The sequence below is a fragment of the Lichenostomus cassidix genome, chromosome 1Aa (assembly GCF_008360975.1).
Source record: "Lichenostomus cassidix isolate B80296 chromosome 1Aa, HeHo_3.0, whole genome shotgun sequence".
Taxonomy (NCBI): domain Eukaryota; kingdom Metazoa; phylum Chordata; class Aves; order Passeriformes; family Meliphagidae; genus Lichenostomus; species Lichenostomus cassidix.
In genome coordinates this window covers 42,079,917-42,102,741 of record NC_139480.1, presented here as the reverse complement: position 1 = coordinate 42,102,741, position 22,825 = coordinate 42,079,917, and the positions used below count along the sequence as shown (strand labels likewise).

Sequence of the window (22,825 nt, the reverse complement as noted above, 5' to 3'; positions counted from 1 at the left end):
ACACCACATGCACAGAAAACATCTTTCCTGTACAGTGGGTTAAGATATTTTCATGTGAGGAAAACAATAAGACAAAAAATTTTGAGCTCCTTATAATTCTGGAGAGACTCAATGTACTTCGCTAATGAAGAAAGAAAATTTTTATAGAACATGACAATAAAATAATCAGGTGAATTGTGCATGAGGTTAAACTGCTTTCCACAGGCTCCTTTTGTTTGGATTGACAGGCTGTGTTTTCAGTGCCTTGACATCTCCTTCCTTCACAATTCATTCATCTCTTCCCTATTGCTTCCATGTCATCCCTTTTTCCTTGCTTTTCTTAGCTATGTCCTCTTGGTCCTAGATTTGGATGATTAGAGAAGAATGTCAAGTTCTGTTTTTCTGGTTTTGTTTGTTTGTTTGTTTTATTTTGTTTTGTTCCTGGGTTATTTAGTTTTTTATTTTTCCATAAGTGTACATACATTCTTAATAATTTGGAAGAAACCTTGACTATATGTCCAGGCTATAAGTATGACCTAACAACTGAAAACATAAGGTAAATGAAAGGGATTAATTTTATTATTATTTTTATTGGGATGCCTGGCTCCTGAGCTTAAAGTTCTTAAGACATTACTGCTCCTAGCAGAACTGTAATAAAAACCAGGTAATAATGTAATACATAACCCAGGAAATTAAAGAAATTCCATTGGGTCAGCAGACTGACTTTTCAGTTTAAACCCTGAAGGATGCATGCATCAGTAAAGAATGGATGTTAGATAAGAGTACCATCCCCAGCTGGCAAAACAGGTGAATCACTATGGAATATGGCTGATAACAGTTTGCTGGTAATTTTCCAGTTTAATTCTGGTTTTGGCAAGTCTCTTGCTTCAAACTATACTAAATTAAGATGAATGGGGATTGAAACCCCTCAGAGAAATCTCCTGAGATTCTCATATAATGAAATTACACCAGAAAATTTATTCCCCTGATCCCCACCCCTAAAATTGTAAGTTTTAGTAACCGCAAGAAGAACAACCCTTTGCTAATTCCAACCTGACTGCCACATGCTGCCTCTGCAGTTTGTCAGGCTGTGTTTTGACAAAAGCCTGCCAACAAGGCTTCCAAAATTTTCCTGAATTGTGAATCCTCCTTTTTTGTTGGGAATAAATACTTGAGGTAGAAACCAGGTCAGAGAGAGCTAAATGGCCAGATTCCCACTGACTTCAATGGAGCCAGCATCTATTCTTGTCATACAGTGATTCTTTTTTTTTTCTTTTTTTTTTTCTGACTACAGAAACACCAGAGGTGTTTCACTGAAAACCAAAGTCATCTTTAGAGCAAAGCCTAATTTTTTTTTCCTCTCTGAACACCACTTAACCTTCAGGTCATGATAAGTTAGCACAAAATTATAGGAGAGACAATGTTTACTGTGCAGTTTTTGTGCTATATGATGACAAAGGAAAAAAGCTTTATCTCAGGAAAATGATGATGGAATTTAAGTTTTCTCTTATTCATGGGAAATTGCCATGAGCCTTCTAAGCCTGACTGAAGGATTTATTAGTACTTTATGTATTTATGCCTCTATTTGCTCTTTCTTTCTTGCCTTTAATTTTAGTTAAGGCCATATATCTTTGCACCCATACAAGGTCATGTTGAAAGCTGTACATTTGTGTGCTCAGTTTTTTGCATTGTGAATTGGTGATATGCTTCAATTTTTTTGATGGGGGCAGCTAGGAGTTAGGGAGGATATTTATTGTTAATGAAATATCTTTTTTCTTCCACTAAAAATGGAAGTGTTGAAGAAGGTAGCTTTTCAAATAAAAGCATCACTTCCCGTGACTTCTTTTCTAGGCTGTCAGATTTCTGCCAAATCATGTATACCAGCAACATTGCAAGTGACCAAGGGCTCCAGCATTGTGAGCACTTTCAGGCTGACCCTTATTTTTCTCTCCAAGTACTTGCCCTCTACAAAAATTTCATATGTCCTTTAGCATGCTGAATATGATGTCCCATCATGCCATCTGGGCTTTATTCAGGATATCTGGTCCATGTGACCTGTTTTTTCCTAAGATCCATTCCTCAGTAACACTGCCTGCAGATGTTTTCCCTAGGTTTTTGTCCCCTAGTTCCTGTTTTCATTGACCTCTAAATCCCCTGAGTTTTTAATTTTATTTTATTTTGGTTTGGTTTAGCTTTTGTTACATGCAAACCATACGGGACACATTCTGAGGAAAGTAAACAGCATTGCTGCAAGGCTAATAACTTAGTTCTTTAAGCATTGGATAAAATGGAGTTATTGTGAAGTGGGAAAGGAATCCAGGGCTATGGCTGGCCAGGTGCTATAGTGGTGTGTTATCCTCATCATTTGCTGTTGCTCTGGGAGACAGTAAAACTTCTCTTGCAAACTCTGGTGTGTGGGTTTATTTTTCCTTCTCTACAGCTGCACAACAATGTGGAAAAATGAAACAGGTTTAAAATACTGGGAGCAGGGACTTGCAGAGAGGGATCTAAGTGGGAAATAGTATTCTATTGTGAAAAATAGTATTCTATTGTGTGAAATAGTATTCTATTGTGAAAAAACATTGTGAACTCTGATTTGTGGCACCTTCCCACCTCGTACCTCCAAACACAGGTTCCCACTGTGAAATCAGTATTTTTATACATACCTTTGATAGACACCATCATTTCTAAGTGAGAGACTCCTTGAGTGTTTGAATAAAACAAAAATTCTGTGTGTTTCCCCAAGATAACATTAACATATTGAGGAGAAAGCACTGGCAGAGCAGAGCCGATTAATCCTAGGTACCTAGATAACTTCTGGGTTTTGTCAGGGATATTGGTTCTGCTCTGAAGAGATAAAACAATCAGCTACTCAGAGAATATTTACAGTGTCTAGCTGAATGGATACCTATCCATTTCCATCAAGAAATATTTGACACCAAATAATGTGATAAATATTGCCCGAAGATTTTTGTCTAAAAGGTAGTAAAAGAAATCAAAGAAAAAGGAAAAAAGGTAAGGCAAACAGACTTTTAGCTGAAACAAAAGGCTAAGCATTACAAAGCAAGATGCAGGATAGAAATATCGAGTGTTCAAAACATAAGTCAAAACTTGTTGAGGCTTGATTTAGAGATCTATGGAAAAGAAATACATGGTGGAATTAATAAAAATAAAGAATAATTTAATTAGCAGTAGCATATTCAATTATTGAAATAAAAACAATGTGAGACACTAATGTGCATTATTCCAACTGTACAACTTTTGAATAACTGGCTTGTTTGCCATGTCCTAATACTGTACAGGTAGACGTGTTTCACTAAGGACAGAATCTACATCTCTATCCCAATTTTGGCAATCATGAATCAGGAAACCACTCCCAATGAGTATCCATGTCTTCTCATGTCAGATTTTATAGTACAGGCCCAAATAAAAGAGAGCTAGGGCCATGGCTTCCACTGACCAATATATATCTTTTGGGACAAGCTATTGTTAGGGAAATACTCTGCTGAACTGTGAGTGACCTCTTCTACCTCCTCTTGCATATGAGCTATTTCTAGCTTGCATACAAAATTAAAACCAGATATGTTCAGCTTTACGTGCACTCAATGAAACCATGTTCAGTACACACTGCTGCCTTTGCTCAGGGTGATCTGCAAGAGGAGTCCATGGGGGGAAAAACACACATCAATCACCATTTTAAACTACCTTCCCACTTCTCTTTCAGTTTCCATGATGGAGAGGTGCTATCACAAAGGCTGATAGTCTTGTCATTGTTTTAATACTTAACTGATTGTGGAATAAGTCAAACATTCCATTTTCCTCCAAAAATGGAATCAAGTGTAGTTCTGAAAATATTTAAAGTGCATGAAAATGCTCTGAGTGCTCACTTATAGTGCTTACAACTTATGTCTTGAAACCAGCATAATGGAGGTAGAGAAAAAAGATGCTCTATAGGTATTCTCTAGTAACAAATAAAAGTAGCTATTGTATATGTATTTATATGTGTGTATATATATACATATAAGTACAATGTGGCCATTCTATCTAATCCACTGCACAAGCATGCAGCACTGTAAATCTGGTAAGTGGGTAGCAAACAGATGGAATGATAAGAGTCATTTAAATATCTGTTACATCTGCAATACTTTCCAATACTCTGTTATGTTCTGACAGTAATGGGACTTTCTTCTCCCTTTTGGTGTCTTGGTCAATTAATTGATAAGGCTTAGAAGTACTGTAAAATTTCAGAGGCATGCAGAGAACCCCTATTACAGGTAACAATGCTTTCATGGAGGCCTTCCTCCCCTGGCTGTATAGAGAGCTAATTTGCTTAGAGTTTCACACTTGTGAGAACTCGATTAGGCACCAACAGGGAAGGCAGAGTGAGTATGGACTGTGATTCCTAACAATCATGGAGCATGATGCTTTAGATTGTTCTCCTTCCATACAAAGTTTCACTAAACAAAAAGATAGCTTATATCTCTGCAAAAAGAAAGAGTTTGTTATTGGTCAGAAAATTAGTAAGTGCAGTCTTATAAGACTAACAGGAACGAGATGATGTTATGAATGTTTTTATTAAGCTGGGCTATGCCTTCACTCTATTGCATAATAGAACTTCCTGTTCAGAAGTTGCCTAGAATGGTTGTGTGATGATGGGTAAGGTATAACATATCCTCAGAATAAACAAATTCAGGGAAAAAAAATCCGAACAAAAATTAGATTCGTTTTTTGACTGTGTTGAACGTAAATTATGGATGCTAACAGAAGCTGCCTTGCAGTCTCAGTGATGAAATTGCACTAGTATTTGTTCTCCAGGACTTATCTTTCACTGTTTCAGAAGCTTGTAATCTATTTTGTTAGTACTGCATTGCATTTTCTTCAGCTCACCAAATTTGCCATCAGCAGACATCAAAAGGCACTAGAAAATAATAATAATAAAAATAATTCTTAAATCTTTCCCTACTAAAGTAATTTCCCTTGTGATCATCTGAGATCTTCATTTTTACTCCACAGGCATTGATCCTTGTCAACAACAAAATCAGCAAAATAAGCCCCATGGCTTTTGCTCCTCTGAAGAAACTGGAAAGACTTTACCTGTCCAAGAACAGCCTGAAGGAACTCCCAGAAAACATGCCAAAGTCTCTCCAGGAGATACGGGCTCATGAGAATGAGATCTCCAAGCTGAGGAAAGCTGTCTTTAATGGACTGAATCAAGTTATTGTCTTAGGTATGAGCATGAGAAATTATAACAAAAGCGACTCAGTGTTTTTTCAATACGTTGTTTTTAGTTTGATCAGTGATTATATGTAGAAAGCCAAAAAATGCCCCAATAAATTGTACCTCCAAATTAGCTATGACCTGAAGAATAAAGGTACCTAGACTGCAGCACAGCTCACAACCATGTTTTGTTGGCAGAACTAGGCACCAACCCAATCAAGAGTTCAGGCATTGAAAACGGAGCTTTCCAGGGGATGAAGAGGCTCTCCTACATCCGCATCGCAGACACCAACATTACAAGCATCCCTAAGGGTAAGAAATTCAATTAATGATTCAGAGATTTGCACAGGTACAATGTGGTAACTTATAGTCAGTTGGGGGAAAAAATATTATGGAAGCATTTTGAGTCAGTCCTTAGAGTACCTGTTTTTTAATCAGATGGCTTTATTAGTTTGGAAATTTTTGGCTTTTTGTCATGAGAAGCTCCATGAGAGGTGCACTGTAAAACATCATTTTATATTATTTTGCTTTTCTTGTCTTGCAGCTGAAACATAAAGTTTTCAGCCTCCAAGCCTATTTATTGAGCCTGATCAACATGACACTGTTGTAAACTCATATAGAATTCACTGAAGTTCTACAAGCATAAAATCAGCCCTCCACAAGTCTGTGGGTTTGAAGCCAAAAACACTACACAAAACAGAAACCTTTGCTATTTTTCAAAGTACTTAATTGCAAATTCCTACAAAATGAGAACAATTTCATTATAATTTATTAAAAACAAAATAAACAAACCAGAATGGTTCCAATACAGAGGAAATTATATTCAATTTCTTCATACTTCAGCCAAAAGATTGTTTTGAAATGGCTGAAAACTTTTAGAAAGATAATACTGGTTATTATTTTTTTTTTCTTCCCATATTTCCTGTTTTGGGTCTTCCTTTGAGGGACCTCAGATAGGTAAAATATGTTTCCTCTTTTTTTTTTTTTCCCTGATAAACAGAATTTGCAAACTAGTATGAACCTTAACTAAAATAACATTAAAATTATTTGGCCTCATAGTTACAATTGCATTTTCTGCTGCTGTTACTTGTTAAATATCTAGGTGGCAAATATTTGTGTATTTATCTATGTGGATAGTCTGGCTAAAATGAAAGCACTTTCTCCTACAATTGTATGTGTCCAATTTACATGATCATGAAGGCTAGAAGCAAAATCTAAGAAGAATTTAATTTATGTATTTTTCAAGTGTTAACGGTTCTATTAGGACTCAAGGAGCTTGGTCTTATTTCATGCTAAATAAATTGTTACTAATTATTTTCAGTTTCCCTGACTGGAAAAGTTCTTTGTTTCATTTTGTGATGTGTTCATGTTTAGCAAAAATCTAAGTTTTGTCAACTCTAAAAGCCTTGGTATAAGTCCTTTTAAGAAAGTTAATAATCCAATGTAATCAAAAGCAATTTGATGGTGTTCTCTGTTTCAGGCCTTCCTCCATCCCTTACTGAACTTCACCTTGATGGCAACAAAATCAGCAAGATTGATGCTGACAGTCTCTCCGGACTCACCAACCTGGCAAAGTAAGAATTGTTTTCTTCTTTTCACAAAAAATATTTGTTGAAATTCCAATCACCACAGACACAATTATAAAACATCAGTCTGGACTTTGTGAGTGTTAGAATCAGTGAAATAGTCACAACTTAGCAGGAAAGGCTCCTAAGGATTTGTGTACTGATTGAAGAGAACACTTCTTTTATTTTCCTTACAAAACCTTTTGTCTGTTTTCACTTATGAGTGTTATATGCCCAGGAAAACTGTTTATGTGATTTATTTTTTAAAAAAAGAATAATTAGATTTTTTAAATTATATCATGTTTCTCTCATTGTATGTCCATTTTGGTTTATGCAGCTTTCTTGGAACACAGCATTGTTCATTTTGCCTGGAAACTGAGGAAAAAGCACAGGGGAACCAAAACTTCCCTCAACCATAGTTCCTTTGTTTCTCAAGAGAAGCAAATCTGCAATGAGTCCAGGAACAGGATTAAAAAAAAAAAATCATAAAATTTAAATGAAAAATTGTCACTGTCAGAGTGATTTTACTCTGCTAATCTGTGACTATGTTGTTGAATAAGCTTCTCTAACTGTAGGAAAATAAAAGGAAAATTCCCAAAATGTAGTTACAGAGAGTTATTTGTGATTTCATTCACATTAAAAAAAAACATGTAGCATAGTAAAATGGGCCTTTATTACAAGTTGTTTTAATACTTTAACACTTTAAAACTTTACTATGAAAATAGCTTAATTTATCAAAAAGACTGTTAATCAGACTATTAATCAGATTACTGGATCTAATTAATGGATTTTCATCTTAATCATTTTGCCTGTCATAATGAGGACAGAAAACAGAATCAGAGAAAGATTACTGAGTAACAGGAGTTAAGTTTTAATACTATTTATTGTCGCTTGGACAGCAATTTAATGCAATGAAGTATATGGTAACCTAACACATACTTTGGATCTGAAAATTCCAAGATGTAAATCTTATGACAGCTTTGCAGAGCTTATAAACTAAGACACTTCATCTTGTGTTTTATGTTCATATTTGTTCACAGACTCAAAAAAAAAGTTCATCCTAGAGTTTAATGAAAACATAAAAACACTATAATTATGGGTTTCAAGACTATGAAGCAGTTACTCTTTGTAACAGAGGCTTAGTATAGAATATAACATTCTTCAGAGAAATTATGAAGAAAACTTCCAAAACCAAACCAAGATGATAACTACTCAGGTAGAGAGTAATTTACATTACTGGAGGTGGGGGCTGTGGGGTGTGTGAGCTGTCCTGCAGATGACACAGTTTTTCTGTTTTTCACATTCACGCTTGGAAAACACTACAGGCAGCACCACATGGGCAACTTTGTTGGAAGTCTGCCTTAAGACATAAAGGTTTAAACAGCAAGTGCCAATGGGCTCCTAAAAATATCTAACCTTGGGCTGCTTCTATTCTGGCTGCACTGTACAGAGCAACAAAATATTCTGTTGATTGTGATGTGGAAATGTGGAGCTGCTCAGAGCAGGCACCAAATTTTAAACCACTCTCTGCCTGAGCCTCTGCAGGTAACCTAAGCATAGTCAGAGATGCCCTTTTGCAAAAGTAAGAGGCAAGGCAGAACACAGACTTGTGAACAAGGAGCAATTGGACAAAACAGAGCAGACAGATGAGGAAAGGAGGGAGCTGTGGAAGAGCTCCAGCAGACCATTCCAAACCCCAGCTTTTATTTACACATGAGTCTTCAGAGACGTTAGGACAGGGTCAGACAACCTTGTTCATGTCAACTCGAGCCCAACAGTCCAATAACTGCCCTAAAGCACAGTTTAACTTTGAGAAACAGGTACATTTTCTGACTGTGTTAAGGTATTTTAAACTGTAAAATGTTTCACAAAAGAGCTTGGTGTAGGTCTATTGCTCATTCTCTTTAGAGTTCTTGCATTCTAGTAGATGTACAATATTTATCATTTTTGTTTGTTTGTTTTCCTTATAAAATTACTCTTAAGTTTTTCAAAAGCCTTCATAGAGTGCTTCAGGGAAAAAACCAATAATCTTCTGAGAGACCCAACAAAGACTTTGCTGATTACATGCAGGAATGAGCTCCAAGAGGATATTCACATTATACATCTGATACCATTAATGTCTATATCCCATTAAAGCTTATTGAAATGGTCTAGCTCCATACAGTGGAAGTTCCACCAAACAAAGGGAGGTTTAGATCAGATATTAGGAAAAATTTCTTCACTGAAAGGGTAGTCAGGCACTTCAACAAGCTGCCCAGGGAGGTGGTGGAATCACCATCCCTGGAAGTGTTCAAAAGGCATGTGGATGTGGCACCTGGGGACACGGTTTGGTGTGGTCACATTAATGTATGGACTTGGTGATCTTAGAGGTCTTTTCCAACCTTAATGATTCTATGATTCTAAGTCCATAATAACGATAATGTTGAGCATCATGAAGTTTCTTTAAAAAAAAAAAAAAAGTGGAAATGGTCCAGCAGGGGTGTTGGAGAAAAAAGGTAAAAAAGCATTTGAGAATTTCTTCAATTTTTAGATTTGTTTTTGATGAGGCTCTTCAATGATTTATAACACTGGGACTAGATCTACTGAAACACTGGAAAAATGTTATTTATTCACTATTATAAAAGGAAGTAATATATCAATGTATGAAGCAAGAGGGATTTTTCACATTCTTCCTTTTTTTTCCTATGGGAAGGGTGATGAAGACCATATTCTTTCCAAACACTCTTAATCACCCTCTGTTTTACACAATAATATTGGCTTACTTCATCTGTAAGCATAGTCCCAAGTGACTGAGAGGTTTTTTGTAAGACATCTAGAGGAGATGTAATTGCATTTATTTTCACTACTCATGGGACTTAAGACGGTTCTCTACAGACTCCTGCAATTTCATTATTTTCCTAAAAGACTGTGCAAAGTATTCCTCCATAGCAAATTATTTTAACACTTTTCTTATTACACGTATTAAATTCTCGTATTGATTATGCTATTAATAAATCTCAGAGAATTTTCACTTTCAATAATAATAAAAAAAGATTGCTTAAGGAGAAAAAGATAGAGAAAAATAAATGAGCTAGATTTAGCCTTTATAGAAATAATTTTCTCAAATTAAAATACTCCTGATGATGAAAACTCCTGAAGTATTGTCACTGATTTCTATACTGCAACATAGAGCGTTGTAATTTATGAGAGTCTCATGAAAAAGTTCTGTAGTTTGGTAATTGCAAATCAAAATAGTATTAACACAGAAATACACAGATAGTAACAGATTGTCCAAATTGAGAAAAATTTCACTGTAAACCTTAGTATGTGGATGTGTAAAGCAGAAAGGATGATTTTGTGATGAAAACTCTGATTGGAACTTAGGAACTTAAATGTGTAAGTCCCACTTCTGTGTCCTGCTAAGGGGTTCATGAAGTATGACAGATCCTGTTCCCAGCATGTAACATGGCTCTAACTACCTAAGTATCTTAGAATGATGTGATTAAGTTTTAATCTTTACAGTTCTGGGAACATGGGTTGTGCAGTTTGACAAAAAAAGTGCTCCTAAAGTTATACAAGTATCCTTCATGCAGTGTTTCAGCTTTTAAAGAAAGACTGGTGCTTATGGAAGTGCACAGTATATACATATTTACACCAGGGTTAGTCATATAGCTCATCAAAGTATGCAGTAGCATAAGAACAAGTGGAATGATAGAATGATAATTATGATTGTTCACATCAGATGTCAAATTAATTGAATTTTGTTTATTTAAACTAGATCTACCTAGCTCACACATGATTCTGAAAATTAGCCTGGTCTGTTCTGCAACAGTGGTGTAGAGAAGCAATCAGCTCAAGAAAGATGGTTATGTGGGCGAGTTTAACATATTTTTTGTTGGTTTCCTCTTTTTTTTAATTTTTATTTTTCAGACTGGGTCTCAGTTTCAACAGTATTTCTTCAGTTGAGAATGGCTCCCTTAACAATGTGCCTCATCTGAGAGAGCTCCACTTGAACAACAATGAACTTGTCAGAGTACCCAGTGGGCTGGGTGACCACAAATATATACAGGTAAAGTTTATCACACTGTCTCAGAGAGCAAGAGTTGGAAGATTCCTAATGGGATCTGTGTGTTCATTCCGTCTTGAATAGAAACACACACAGTATTTGTAACTTGATGCAATTTTCAAAAACTCTTGAATTATCAAGGAAAGGTTGCATACAACAGGAAGACTCTTTTTCAGATTTTTTGTGGAAATGGTTATGGAGGTGTATAGATCTGGAGGTGCACATTTGTTGTCTCTGTGTGTCTGAGGGTCCCCAACAGATATGGGATTGTTTGTGTACTTTGGTTTCCTCTTTACTCAAAAAATACTTTCTAAGAACATTTCTTTATTGATTTTTTTTTTTTTTAGTTCTACTCAGTGATATATTGCAACCTTTCCCAATAACTTTTCCTTTGAAATTGCACAAAACAGTGCCATCAGGAGGGCAAATAGATGAAATAGGCATTTCACATCACTGGTATTTTTGAGGTCCTTGTGGCTGGATATCCAGAAATATTGCCTCTTGTGAGCAATTTAAATCTGTCTTCACCTGGACTAAGATTTTACAGGATAGAAAGCTCCCAAAGAATGAAGACTCCCAAATGTAAATTACTGCTTGTATGTAGCTTGAAAAAATTCACAAGAAATGGTGAATCTGGAGCAAAATAATTTTCATCAGCTATTTTAAATCATTAGTATTTACTTTGGCTCTGAGTCCTATATAGTTGCACTCATGAGAATGAAAGCATTAGAGCTGGAGAGAAACCAATTAGCATCAAGTACCTTGTCTGTATACAGTGGTACTTCTGAGCCACAGTGCTTTATTAATAATTTCACATCTTGGAGTCCTCTTTCGGTTACAGAACTGCCAGCTGACAGTGATGTTATTAGGTTGCCTTGCACAGTTCCTGCACTTCCTTTAGAAATTATTTCAGTTGGGTATACACTAGGTATTTCAAAAGGTAAACAGAGTCAAGGGTTTGTTTGGAAAAAGATATATAATCTTTGTACAATGTTGCAAAACACATACCAAGGATTTCATAGGAAATAACTTCCCTTATTTGCCATGGTATCTCTATTTCTCACCTCGGCACTTCTATGCATTCCAGGTGGTGTACCTTCACAACAACAAAATTGCTTCCATTGGTATCAACGACTTTTGCCCTCTTGGCTACAACACCAAGAAGGCGAGCTATTCCGGCGTCAGCCTCTTCAGCAACCCCGTGCAGTACTGGGAAATCCAGCCCTCTGCCTTCCGGTGTATCCACGAACGCTCTGCAGTACAGATCGGAAATTACAAATAGATGGCTAAAGATGGGGTCCGGTCGTGTTCCAGCTGAAGTGTCTGTTGTCATAGGCCTGTTCCAAAAAATCGTTGCTAACAATTAATGCCAAATGCCAGAAGCTTCACTTTAAAGTGGGGATGATCCATTGATGTAGAATAAACGAAATTTTACGGATGTACAAGGGCGAGCATACCATCAAAAAGAATTGCCAACTGTGCTTTAAACTGACTTATTTCAGCCTTCTTTTCCAGCATGCTTTCTGTGGCATTTTTCAGTTTGCTGAATGCTACAGGTTTTCAGTTTCCACTGTATATGAAATTCGGAGTAAATATTTGTCAAGTTATGATATTAAAAAAAAAAAAAGATAGTGATTGAGGTTATTTTTATAGCCACACAGAGAGAAAAATAGTAGAGGGAAAAAAGACTCTCAAATCATCTTGAGACTTGAGAAGGTAAGAGTTACCTCCTTTAAATTTATTTCAAGCCCTGGAGGTTTAAAAATATCCACTATAACTCTAAGATAATTCTGAATGTATCTATTTAGCAGAGGCAAATAAAATTGTTGCTAATGTCATTATTTTTGGAAAAATAAAATAAATTCGTATTGTACACATAGTTCTTTAAAGTTTGCCATTCTTCTAGAGCAATGCTATTCAGAATTAGCCTAACGTCAGCCTAATGAACAAAATATTGAGTAGTCTGCAGTAAAACCTGTAACCTATATCTGGAGCTCAATGACTAAATTTCTCTAGTGCAAATCCTTCTCACCTTAGTCACAAGAGCAGTTTTTATGACTTTACTGCCTTGCAGAGTATGGTATAAGGTTTAGTAATTATTATCAGTCCATGTATTTATCTAAACAAAAAACCATAGCAGTTCGCTGTTCACTTGTTCTGCATTGTACATTTGTCAGTATACTTAACTGGTTTTGGTTTTTAAAAAAAGGAATTAATTGTGAAGTAGAGATATGCAGGCTCCTCCATCTGATGAATATGGGGAATTTAGACTATAAGCAAAATTCTAAGTATAGAAATCTATGAAGTGAAATAACTGCAATTATGGATGTTGCTGGGACATCATTTGTAGAACTATCTATTTTAGAGTGATTTGGAGCCCTCTGTAAATTGGGATTCTTCAACCCATACCAGTGGGTAGCAAGCACATCAAAGGTAGGCTGCACATTTCTACTGTCAGTCCTCAAAGCTAAATATATACTCAACAAAAACATCACCTGAAAAGAATCTTCTGCAGACTCTTAATACTCCAAGGTCAATCTCTCTAATTTGTAAAACTTATATGTCATTTATATTAAAGAATAATGTAATACAGGCAAACTCCAAAGTGTTTGTCTTTCTTCTTTTGTTTTGATAGCATAACATAGTGTGTCAGAACTTTAATTAAGGCTTGAAAATTGAACATCTTTGGTATGGTGATAGCTAAAGCAAGAACAAGTTGTGTGAAGTTCTTTTGCCTCAAGGAACTTTTTCATACCTAACTCTCAGAGGTTTGGGGGTTTTTTGGAACAAACAAATATAGTATTTTTATAGCTGTCATTTATTCAGCAGCAAATAATTGGAAACAATTATTACTCACTATAACCATTACACAGAAAAAGCATGTTTGCACTTTTCTTAGCTATCTTCTTCATACAGTAGCCAATGATTTCTCTGCTTTCTATCTGTTTTTCTTCTGGGTTTCACATTTTCAGAGTGGTATTTTCAAATAAAATAAACAGCATATAATATCTTTCTGTCACTGGAGGGAAAAACCTCCAGGAAATCAGCAGTTATTTTTTTTTTTCCTTTTGGTTCTTGGTTGGATATCACCTATTGTGCAGACAGAGACTTCATGGAGAAAACTAAGCACCAATATTTCAAGCAAGAACTAAGGCATTGTCTTAGCCTGAAAAACTCCACATGGTTTGTATGCACATGGCTACAGGAAGAGATTCACACAACAAATAATAACAATCACATAAAGCATCATGTAAACACAAGTACAACTTTCCATTTCTTCATCCATAGTTTTAAAATCTCACTTACAAAGACTTTTCTTTCAAATTAGAACAAACTTTAAGTCCAGAAGGAAATATCTGAGTCTTTTCTTCTTCTGTAGTACCCATGATATCCCCTATCAAGCTTGCTGCTTGGTGTTAAGCACAAGTTATTCCTTGTAAAAAACATTCCCTGCTAACAACCAAGGGCTGCAAAGATAGCAGGACTTTCCTGATTCCTAGTCTTGCTCCATGAAACAGAATAAGCAAATCCTATAACAAGGGACCTAAGCAAGATCATGACAAATTTGAAAGGTAAACACCTTGTTGTTTTTCCATAATTTGTGCAGCCACACCAGCAATGTTTGACTGATGGGATTCTATCCATGCACAGCATCTGCAGAGACTTCAAAGCAGTGGGAAGGCCAGTACTTTTAAAACTGTTTTTCATATAAATACAAAACAGATGGCTCTTCCACTCAAAAACAAAGGAAGGAAAGCAAAAATGAAAAGAAATAAAGGAACAAACACAAACAATCTATAAACAATTGGGTGGAAAGAAATAAGAGAACTAAAGTAAAAAGCCTTCAGGCCCAACAGTGCATCCCCAATGTCTTTGTAAAGTATGAAGACAGTAAATGATCATGACTTGGACTCAAGCACATAAAGAGTAACAGTCTTGTTTCCTAGTGCAGCCTAAAGCATCTTATCCCTTACTGCTGGCAAGGCTGTGGCAATTTTTAGTCTGGTTTCTCCTCGAGTGCACCAGGTTATGGACAGTTATCATATACTCAGTTGCTGATGTATAAATGACACTAAACTTAATTGCATTTCCTGGAAAGGATCAGCTCTTGAATTCTTGGCATCAGAGTGTTGCTCTCATTTCCAGGACCATACATTTTTTTTCAGTTGGCTCCACAAACTGTTTCTAAAATCCTCTAAGCACAGGGTCTAGCAACAGCTCTTTGGCCCATAATTTGGTTTGGGGTTTGGTTTTTTTTAAATTTTTTTGGTTTTTTGGGGGGTTTTTTAGATGCTAGTGAACTACTTTGTTATAATCTATTTCTGCTTATGTTAGGTATTTTTTTGAAACAGATAGAATTTTCTACCTCACACTCATATGTAAAAAATAGGAGAAAGTTGACAAATTGTGTTTACTCAAAGCAAACATTAACTTATTGCATCTCTTATATCATATGCAAAATAACTAGAGAAGTTTACAGACTTTCTGATCCCAGCACTACTCTGAAGTGCCATCTAGTGTCACTGAGGTATTGTGACAAAGTTACTGTTATCTGGAGAAAACCAGAAGGAAAAAGGTTTATGTGGCTTTTTGAGAAGAGGGTAAAACAAACTCACATACTCAGCTGTTTTGGTTTTCTGTTTTTATTAAGTCAGAGGTGCAGAACTGTGAAATCAATAGCCTTTTTGTACATCCACAATCAAATATTCTTGCTTTGAACAAGGATGTGTTTTTGCTCATTCTCTCTGTATGCAGAGATTGCTCTGAAGTCAGTTTTGCTTCATAGGCTGGTCCACATCTGTGGGTTTTGTTGCTTTTTTCAAAAGAGTTGGCCTAATTTAGCTGAAAGTAGTTCATTCAATAAAAAAGAAAATAAATTAAGGAGTAATGTTAGTGAAAAGTTGCAGAGCACTAGAGGGAAAACATGGGCTGTGAGGTAGATGTCCAATACTAACTGCCTCATCTTCAAAATGAAAGAGTGAGATTAAAAATAGTTTATAAACTTTAGCATGAAACATTATCTTAACAATGCTCCAGCAGCTCCATCTGCAAAAGAGCAAAGTTTCTGTGGATGTCCTGGAAAGGCACAAGAACTGTTTAGCTGTTTGGATTACACTCAACACAAACACTTGAACAGCTAGACTCATCAATGGCTGCATTTGAAGTGACACAAACCAGCCTTTGGCTTCCTGCCCTGCTTCCTGCTCTGGAAGTTCAGGGCTGTTAGTGAGCCATAAGTGCATAAGAGGATCAGTCTGGATACAGGCACTACAGAAGGCTGTTTACCCTGCCTGTTCAACTCCACACTTTCCTTGCTGAGATATAAAGATGTGGTTTCTTCAAAACTGCTTTGTCAGGCAGTTCCCTTACTCAGTGTGTACATTATGCTGCTTGAAAGCTTTGGAGATTACCTCTATGTGGGTGTCTTAAATCAGCAGCCCAGAAGAATGTTAATACTCTGTTACTGCCTGCTTAAATTGGACTTAAATCTGTGGGAGAAAGAATGGGCACAACTATGAGAAACAGTATTGTTTTACTTATATATATATATATATATATATATATATATATATTATTCACACATCTTTTTAGAGTATAGCAGAAAACTAATAACAAAATTATACCAGTGTGATGAGAAGCAGTGATGGTTGTATTTCTATATCCACATGTATGTCTGCTGCAGGAAACACAGTAAAGAAGCTTTTGAAGAGCAGCAATAATTGTAGGCCTTGCATCTGCAAACACTTACCCACATGAATAGCTCCAATATTTTTCAGTAGGAGGAACAGAAAAATACAGATGGGCATCAATTTTGAAGGGAAATTAAAAAAAAAAAAGATGCTGTCCACTTTTTAAATACAAAAGGCTGTTCTTAAACAAACAAACAAACAAACAAATGAAAAAAACTGTCTAAACCACTTCCATGCAGGAAATTTTTATGCCAAGGAATGTCCCAGGTACTGTCTTTGGCTCACAACCAGAAGGAGAGAAGTTGAATACTTGAAAATGGTGATTTCTCGTCAGAAATAGAATGATATTTTGTTTAGATGCACAAATATTAATGGATAGGCTGTGTTGCTCCGAGCTTTTGGCAGAATGGGTAGTAAAATATATACTGCTTTATTCTGGATATTCCTGGATGCAGAGATAGAATGTACCCTTAGCAAAGGGACTGGAGCATCTCTCTTGAGATGAGGAGAGGCTGAGGGAGCTGGGTCTGTTTAGTCTGGAGATGACTGTGAGGAGATATCATCAATACCTAAAAATATTTCAAAGCTGGCTGTCAAGAGAATGGTACCAGACTCTTTCAGTGGTGCCCAGCGACAGGACGAGGAGCAGTGGCCATAAATTAAACCACCAGAAGAGTCATGTCTACATGAGGAAGAACTTCTTGACTCTGAGGATGGCAGAGCACTGGAACAGCTGCCCACGGAGGTTTTGGGGTCTCCCTCTCTGTACACCTTCAAAATCCACCTGGACAAGTTCCTGTGCAGCCTGCTCTAAGTTGCTTTAGCAAGGGAGTTGGACTGGATGATCTCCAAAGGTCTCTTCCAATTCTGATTCCGTATAAAATATCACAATTTACAAAACATTCTATATTCATATTTAACATGAAAATAAGCAAAATTTTCCCAACTCTTTATGTTGCTGTTTTAACAGCATTGAAGTACATTTATCATAAATTATACTTACACCTTTTATTCCTTTTCAACTAGTATATAAAGTATATATTATATTTAAATAAAAAAACTTAAGGACTTTGTTGCTATTTTTGAAACTTCAGGTTTATACAAGTTACATTATTGTTTCCAGATGAAGACTTTAATTGCGATAAATTAGGCTAGTCCTGCTCTACAGAGTAATTTTTGAAAGTGTTCAAATCCTTATATAAAGGCATGGAAAATAAGGACCATGTGTCTGCTACTAAGCACATGTTAGAAAGCCCTTTCAGCAGAAAAACTGAACCAATTAAAGCTAATCATGTAGCATTCTGAAGCTGAATCCTTTAATCTTTTAATTTCAAGGTATTGAATCTTTGCAGGAATCAAAAGCTTGTAAAGAATAAACCAAATTCCAGAGTGTGGGAAAAAAATAAAAGAAATTTCAACATGCTGATATTCAAGATGATAAAGTAATCTTGACATGAAAGACAGAATAATTCAAACTACTGCTTGCCTGTGCTAGAAACACCAGACAACAGAAGTGCTTCAAAAGGCTTATTCCCTTCTGAGAATAAAACTTCAGAGGTTTGTCCATACACATCATTCTAACATGGAAGGAAAACATGGACACATTGCAATGAATTCTTGAAACAAAGCACTGTGTTTGAAGTGTTGCTAACAGAGAGTGACTGAGAGATACTAAGCCTCGAGTGACTTAATATCCCATCATGCCATCACAAAAATGAAACAAAAAGATTAACCTTTTGGGTATAATTTATTTTTCTATCATTTACTGTTCATTTTCTGCACCAAATTCTTTAAAGACATGTCAATATTTTTTTATATGCAGGGGAGCCACTGCATGTGTAGATTATAGAGAGATAGAGCAGATTGGGTGAATTTCTCTTTAACAGATACAGATAATTGGATTGGGATGGAAGAAGTTAAATAGATTCGTTCTTTGTTGCTGTCAAAGGACTAATGTGAAGTGGTAATATTCCCTTTGAACTTGTTAGAATGTTGACACATAGGATTGTTGTCTTCCCTATGTCTTAGACAGTGGGAATGGTTCTTACACTCTGAAAAAATGTAACAGCACAAGGATTTTTTCAGCAGAGCTGAGAGAGAAATAGTATTAACAGGGACTGAAGAAGACATCAAAAGCAGCATGGCCATTGTATCCAGGGAGTCAATTCTGCTCCTCTTCTCCACATCCCTGAACATCCCACCTGCAATTCTGCATTCCATGCTGGGGTCCCCAGAACAGGAAAGAGCTGATAGAGCAGGACTAGAGGAGAGCTACAAGAAGGGTCAGAGCTCTGGAGCACCTCTCCTACAAAGAAATGCTGATAGAATTGGAATTGTTCCGGGGAAAAAAAGGCGAAGGTGAGACATTATTGCAGCCTTTCACTGTATAAAGGAGGCTTATAAAACAGAGACTTTTTACCATGGCCTGTAGTGACAGGATAAAGTGCAATAATTTTTAAGCTGAATGATGGTAGAATTAGGTTGGATGTAAAGAAGATGTTATTTAAATTAAGGCTGGAGAGACACTGGAAGGGGTTGCTCAGAGAAGCTGTGGATGTCCACTGGGAAGGCAAGCTTAAGGCCAAGCTCAGATATCAATTCAATAATATAATGTCAGGTACAAAACTAGGCACAGCATACTTACAACAGAGCCAGGACCAGGGATTCAGCTTGAATATAATGGGTGGAGGCAGTGTGGCTGGAGAATGTGAATGAGGCTGGAGTAAAATCTTCAACACCACCAGAGTTAATTAGGACCCCAAACCCTGTTTTCCAAGACCTTGGAAAGCACATTTCAAAAAATGTTTTGATGTGAGTATGTGGCAAGTCATCAGCAGTGGCTTTCAGAAAAAGGATTTCCTGCTAATTGGTAAAGCAAACACCTTCTTCCCTTCACCAAGCTTTGAATCAAAATGTTGTGGGCTATCACCTGCACATCTGTTCCCTACTTGCTTGAAAGAATGACCCTTAAGAGGGCTCCCTAGAAAAGACACCAGTCTGGGCCAACACTAATCTGATGGCTTTCAGAGTTTTTCAACTATGGTTGTGCTAAAAAGTCCATAATCATGGCAAAGATTTAACTGCTAAAGCACAGTGTAAAAGCTTTTCCTTTATGAGTAAAGTTATTACAAATATGGGATCCTAGGTCTCATTCTATTTTCATGAGGTTGAAAAAGAGCAATGGGTTTGCTATTCCACAAGTGACTAGTCATATTATCTGTGTCTATCTAAAAGTTACCTATGGAGTAAGAAAATTACCTAAATTATAGTGCTGCTCACTGGTATGGCTGAAGCTAAGTTTGTGTCAGCAGTTCTACATGAAACCAGCTTTTCTACTTAAATTTTATTACTTTGCTAAATCTTGGAATCAGATCTTGTTTCTGGAGCATATTTGTTTCTCCTTTGAAAATTAAAAATAGTCCATATATCTTCTTCAAAATGTCAGTATAAAGCAAGAGTGATGTGTCAATATAAACACACACATGCATACACACCTAAATTTTGTGAAAATGGTGGAAGCCATGAAATCATTATTTGATAAAATTCAAGTTCTTTATCAGGTCATGTCAGCATACTTTAGGTCCTGAATATCTACCTTCTTATTGATGGCTTAGGTTATATTCCAGAGTCTAAAGCTACACATGTCTCATTAAGTGAAACCATGCCATTTTCCACCTCTGGAACATGACTTAGCCCCATCTCTGTTTTAAGTCTTTCTTGCCTCATGGAACATGGTGGCTTCATTTAAGCTTTCTGTTGAGAGTGGTAAGTCTCAATGCCTCTCTAGGAATTGTTCAGTTCAGGCTTGCATCATGCAAAACCAGCTAATAAACTAACACTATAAAGAACTTCTTGCCAGTGTCTGGTTCATTATGTGCTTTACTGGAGTAGGTAAAGCCTAAATGGGAGAGAAGTCATCAATTTCCTTTTATACAATAATTTTTTTTGGTGACATTAATATTTTGCATTTATCTACCCAAATATTGAAAATGCTGTTAATTTGCTTGCTATCTGAATGCTTTCCTTACTTTTTCTTCTCGGTCAGTTGCAATGCTTTCTCCAACCCTTCACAGCAAAGTTTATTTCTGGGTTTTTTATATCTTTGAACAGCTGATAAAATGGAGTTCCAATCTGACTGGGACCTTGAAAGAGTTACAGTATTTGATTGCAGTGATTTACCTTCCATACCCACAACCCAAAAGTCATTGTAACCCCTTTGAGAAGAGAGGAGGGAAGACATTCCCCCTGAGTTAGCTTTTTGTCACTATTCCAAAAAGATGCAGCATCTTTCAAAATACTGTTCCCTTTAATGTATTTATATTAAAAAAAATTAAAATATTATGAAAGCATTAAAAGGTCTACTGGGAAACTGAAGAGCTAGATGTGGATTCCAGTCTACCATTTAATAAACAGACTCACATTTATATAAACATACAGATACAGAATTATCCAAATACAATTGCTAGGTGCTTACTGAAGTGCAAAAAAAAAAAAAAATGAGGTAAAGCAAAAAGAGTTAAGCTAAATAGACAGAGGACTGAAATCTGTGAGATATGAACAAGTTTAATTGGGAAATGTTATATTCTCCTTAAAACATTGCAGGATGAGGGAAAAGTTAGTGCAGCTGGGCCATACTTGGGATGCATGGAGATCAGCTTAGACCTTAAGAATATTTGTGTCCATTCAAAATAAGTTTATGAACACCTGTGACACAAAAAGGCTTAAATAGTTTCTCTCCTTTCCAATGTATATAACTTATAAATTATGTATGAAAAGCTTTGCTTGATTGAAGAAAAAGAAAACTGTTCAGTGAGGCCTCAGGTGATGGTCTAATGGAATCAGAGAACTGTCTTCTAAGTTTTTATTTGACCTTTCAAATAATTGTTTATTTTGGCTACTTTATTATTGTGATTTTTAGAGGTGGTAAGAAAATGGAAAATACCTGTGGGTTAATGGATCATGACGGTTTCCAGACTTGTGCATCTCATTTTGCTTGGCTCTATTTCTGTGACATATTTTTGCAAATATTCTGCTCAATACTCAGCTAAGAGAAGGCTCCAGAAAGGACTATTCAGACAGTTTACACAGTGTGAGGATATTACTTAGGAGACTGATTATTTCCTGGACTGGAGATCCAAGGGCACAGTTTAGGTTCCAAAAGATAACGGTCTAATGTCATTCTGGATTGCTTAAATGTGTCTTGCCTCCTGCTACTACTCCAGGGCAGGGCTCCTCAGAATCCTGAGTCACAGTAGTCAGGGAAATTTGATTTTGTGAGATGCTGTTAGCAGTGCCATGCAGCCTGTAGTAAAGCATTTTTAGAGTTTCTCAACCCTGCACAATTCCTAAGACAAAAGGTGTTGCATACAGCGTAAGGTTAATTCACCTTGGATCTCCTTATAAAGAGTAAAGATAATTTAATCACTGGATTGGAATCTGTGGTTGCCAAAGCTGACCATTTAATATGGCCAAAAGCGTATTTCCAGCCAGTCTTTCAGAGGAGCTCAATGTCTCCAAACAGGAAAAGGATGAACAAATTTGTCTGGGAGGAAAAAATGGTAAGAAAAATAAGAGTACCTATACTTTAATAGAATTTAATAATGTGTCCTCAAATACCTCTTGCTTCTTGATACAACACCCAAAAAGGGCTAGTTTTAGCCATAACTTGCTTTTTCAGTTGAAAAAACATAATTAGAAGGGGAAAAAAACTATGAGACATGAAGAAAAACAGAAAGATTAAGTATCTCTAATAGTGTCCCTGTACATATTAGTAATAAGGAAAAAATAAAACAGTTGCACTGAATATATCAGCGACAGATCCACAGATAGCATGGCTGAAGACAGTTGGAAGAAAATGGAGTTTTTGATGAGGAAAATAAATTCTAGTAATGTTATGGAAACACAACTAAAAAGACACAAGACAATTGTTAATAATTAAATATGAATAAAAATAATAGTTGTTTCTCTGACTTTGGAGAGGAGTAGATTTGCTTTTTCAGACTGATGTATTTTTATTATATCTCGTTCTTTCTGAGGAAAAAAAAACCAAAAAAAATGTTAGTGACAAATACTTCAAGATTTGGTTGTCATAATAATTTGTAATTAAACAACTCAGGAAGACATGTAAGAGTTTTTTGGTTCATTTATGGTTCATTTACAATCCATTTTCATGAGCTGGGAATACCAGAACTCTGATGTGGTGTTACTGTTCATGGACTATAAATAGGTAGATGCTGTCTCTACCTCAAGACTATTAACCTGCCACCAGTCCTAGGGAAAATAATGTAAAAATCTCATACAGCATACAGTTGCTCCTGAACTAAGAGACA

The 22,825-nt window shown here is 36.2% G+C and overlaps 1 protein-coding gene across 1 annotated transcript in view; it reads left to right on the top strand.

The window, feature by feature from the left end:
- The window catches only part of DCN (decorin), a 36,004-nt gene extending 22,600 nt beyond the window's left edge, over positions 1 to 13,404 (top strand). The window contains exons 4-8 of the mRNA XM_085046424.1: positions 4,993 to 5,206; positions 5,395 to 5,508; positions 6,677 to 6,770; positions 10,671 to 10,809; positions 11,894 to 13,404. Of these exons, the coding sequence (XP_084902550.1) occupies positions 4,993 to 5,206; positions 5,395 to 5,508; positions 6,677 to 6,770; positions 10,671 to 10,809; positions 11,894 to 12,088 (756 nt within the window). The 3' untranslated portion in view covers positions 12,089 to 13,404. The remainder of the gene's footprint in view (positions 1 to 4,992; positions 5,207 to 5,394; positions 5,509 to 6,676; positions 6,771 to 10,670; positions 10,810 to 11,893) is intronic.
- The last annotated feature ends 9,421 nt before the right edge of the window (positions 13,405 to 22,825 follow it).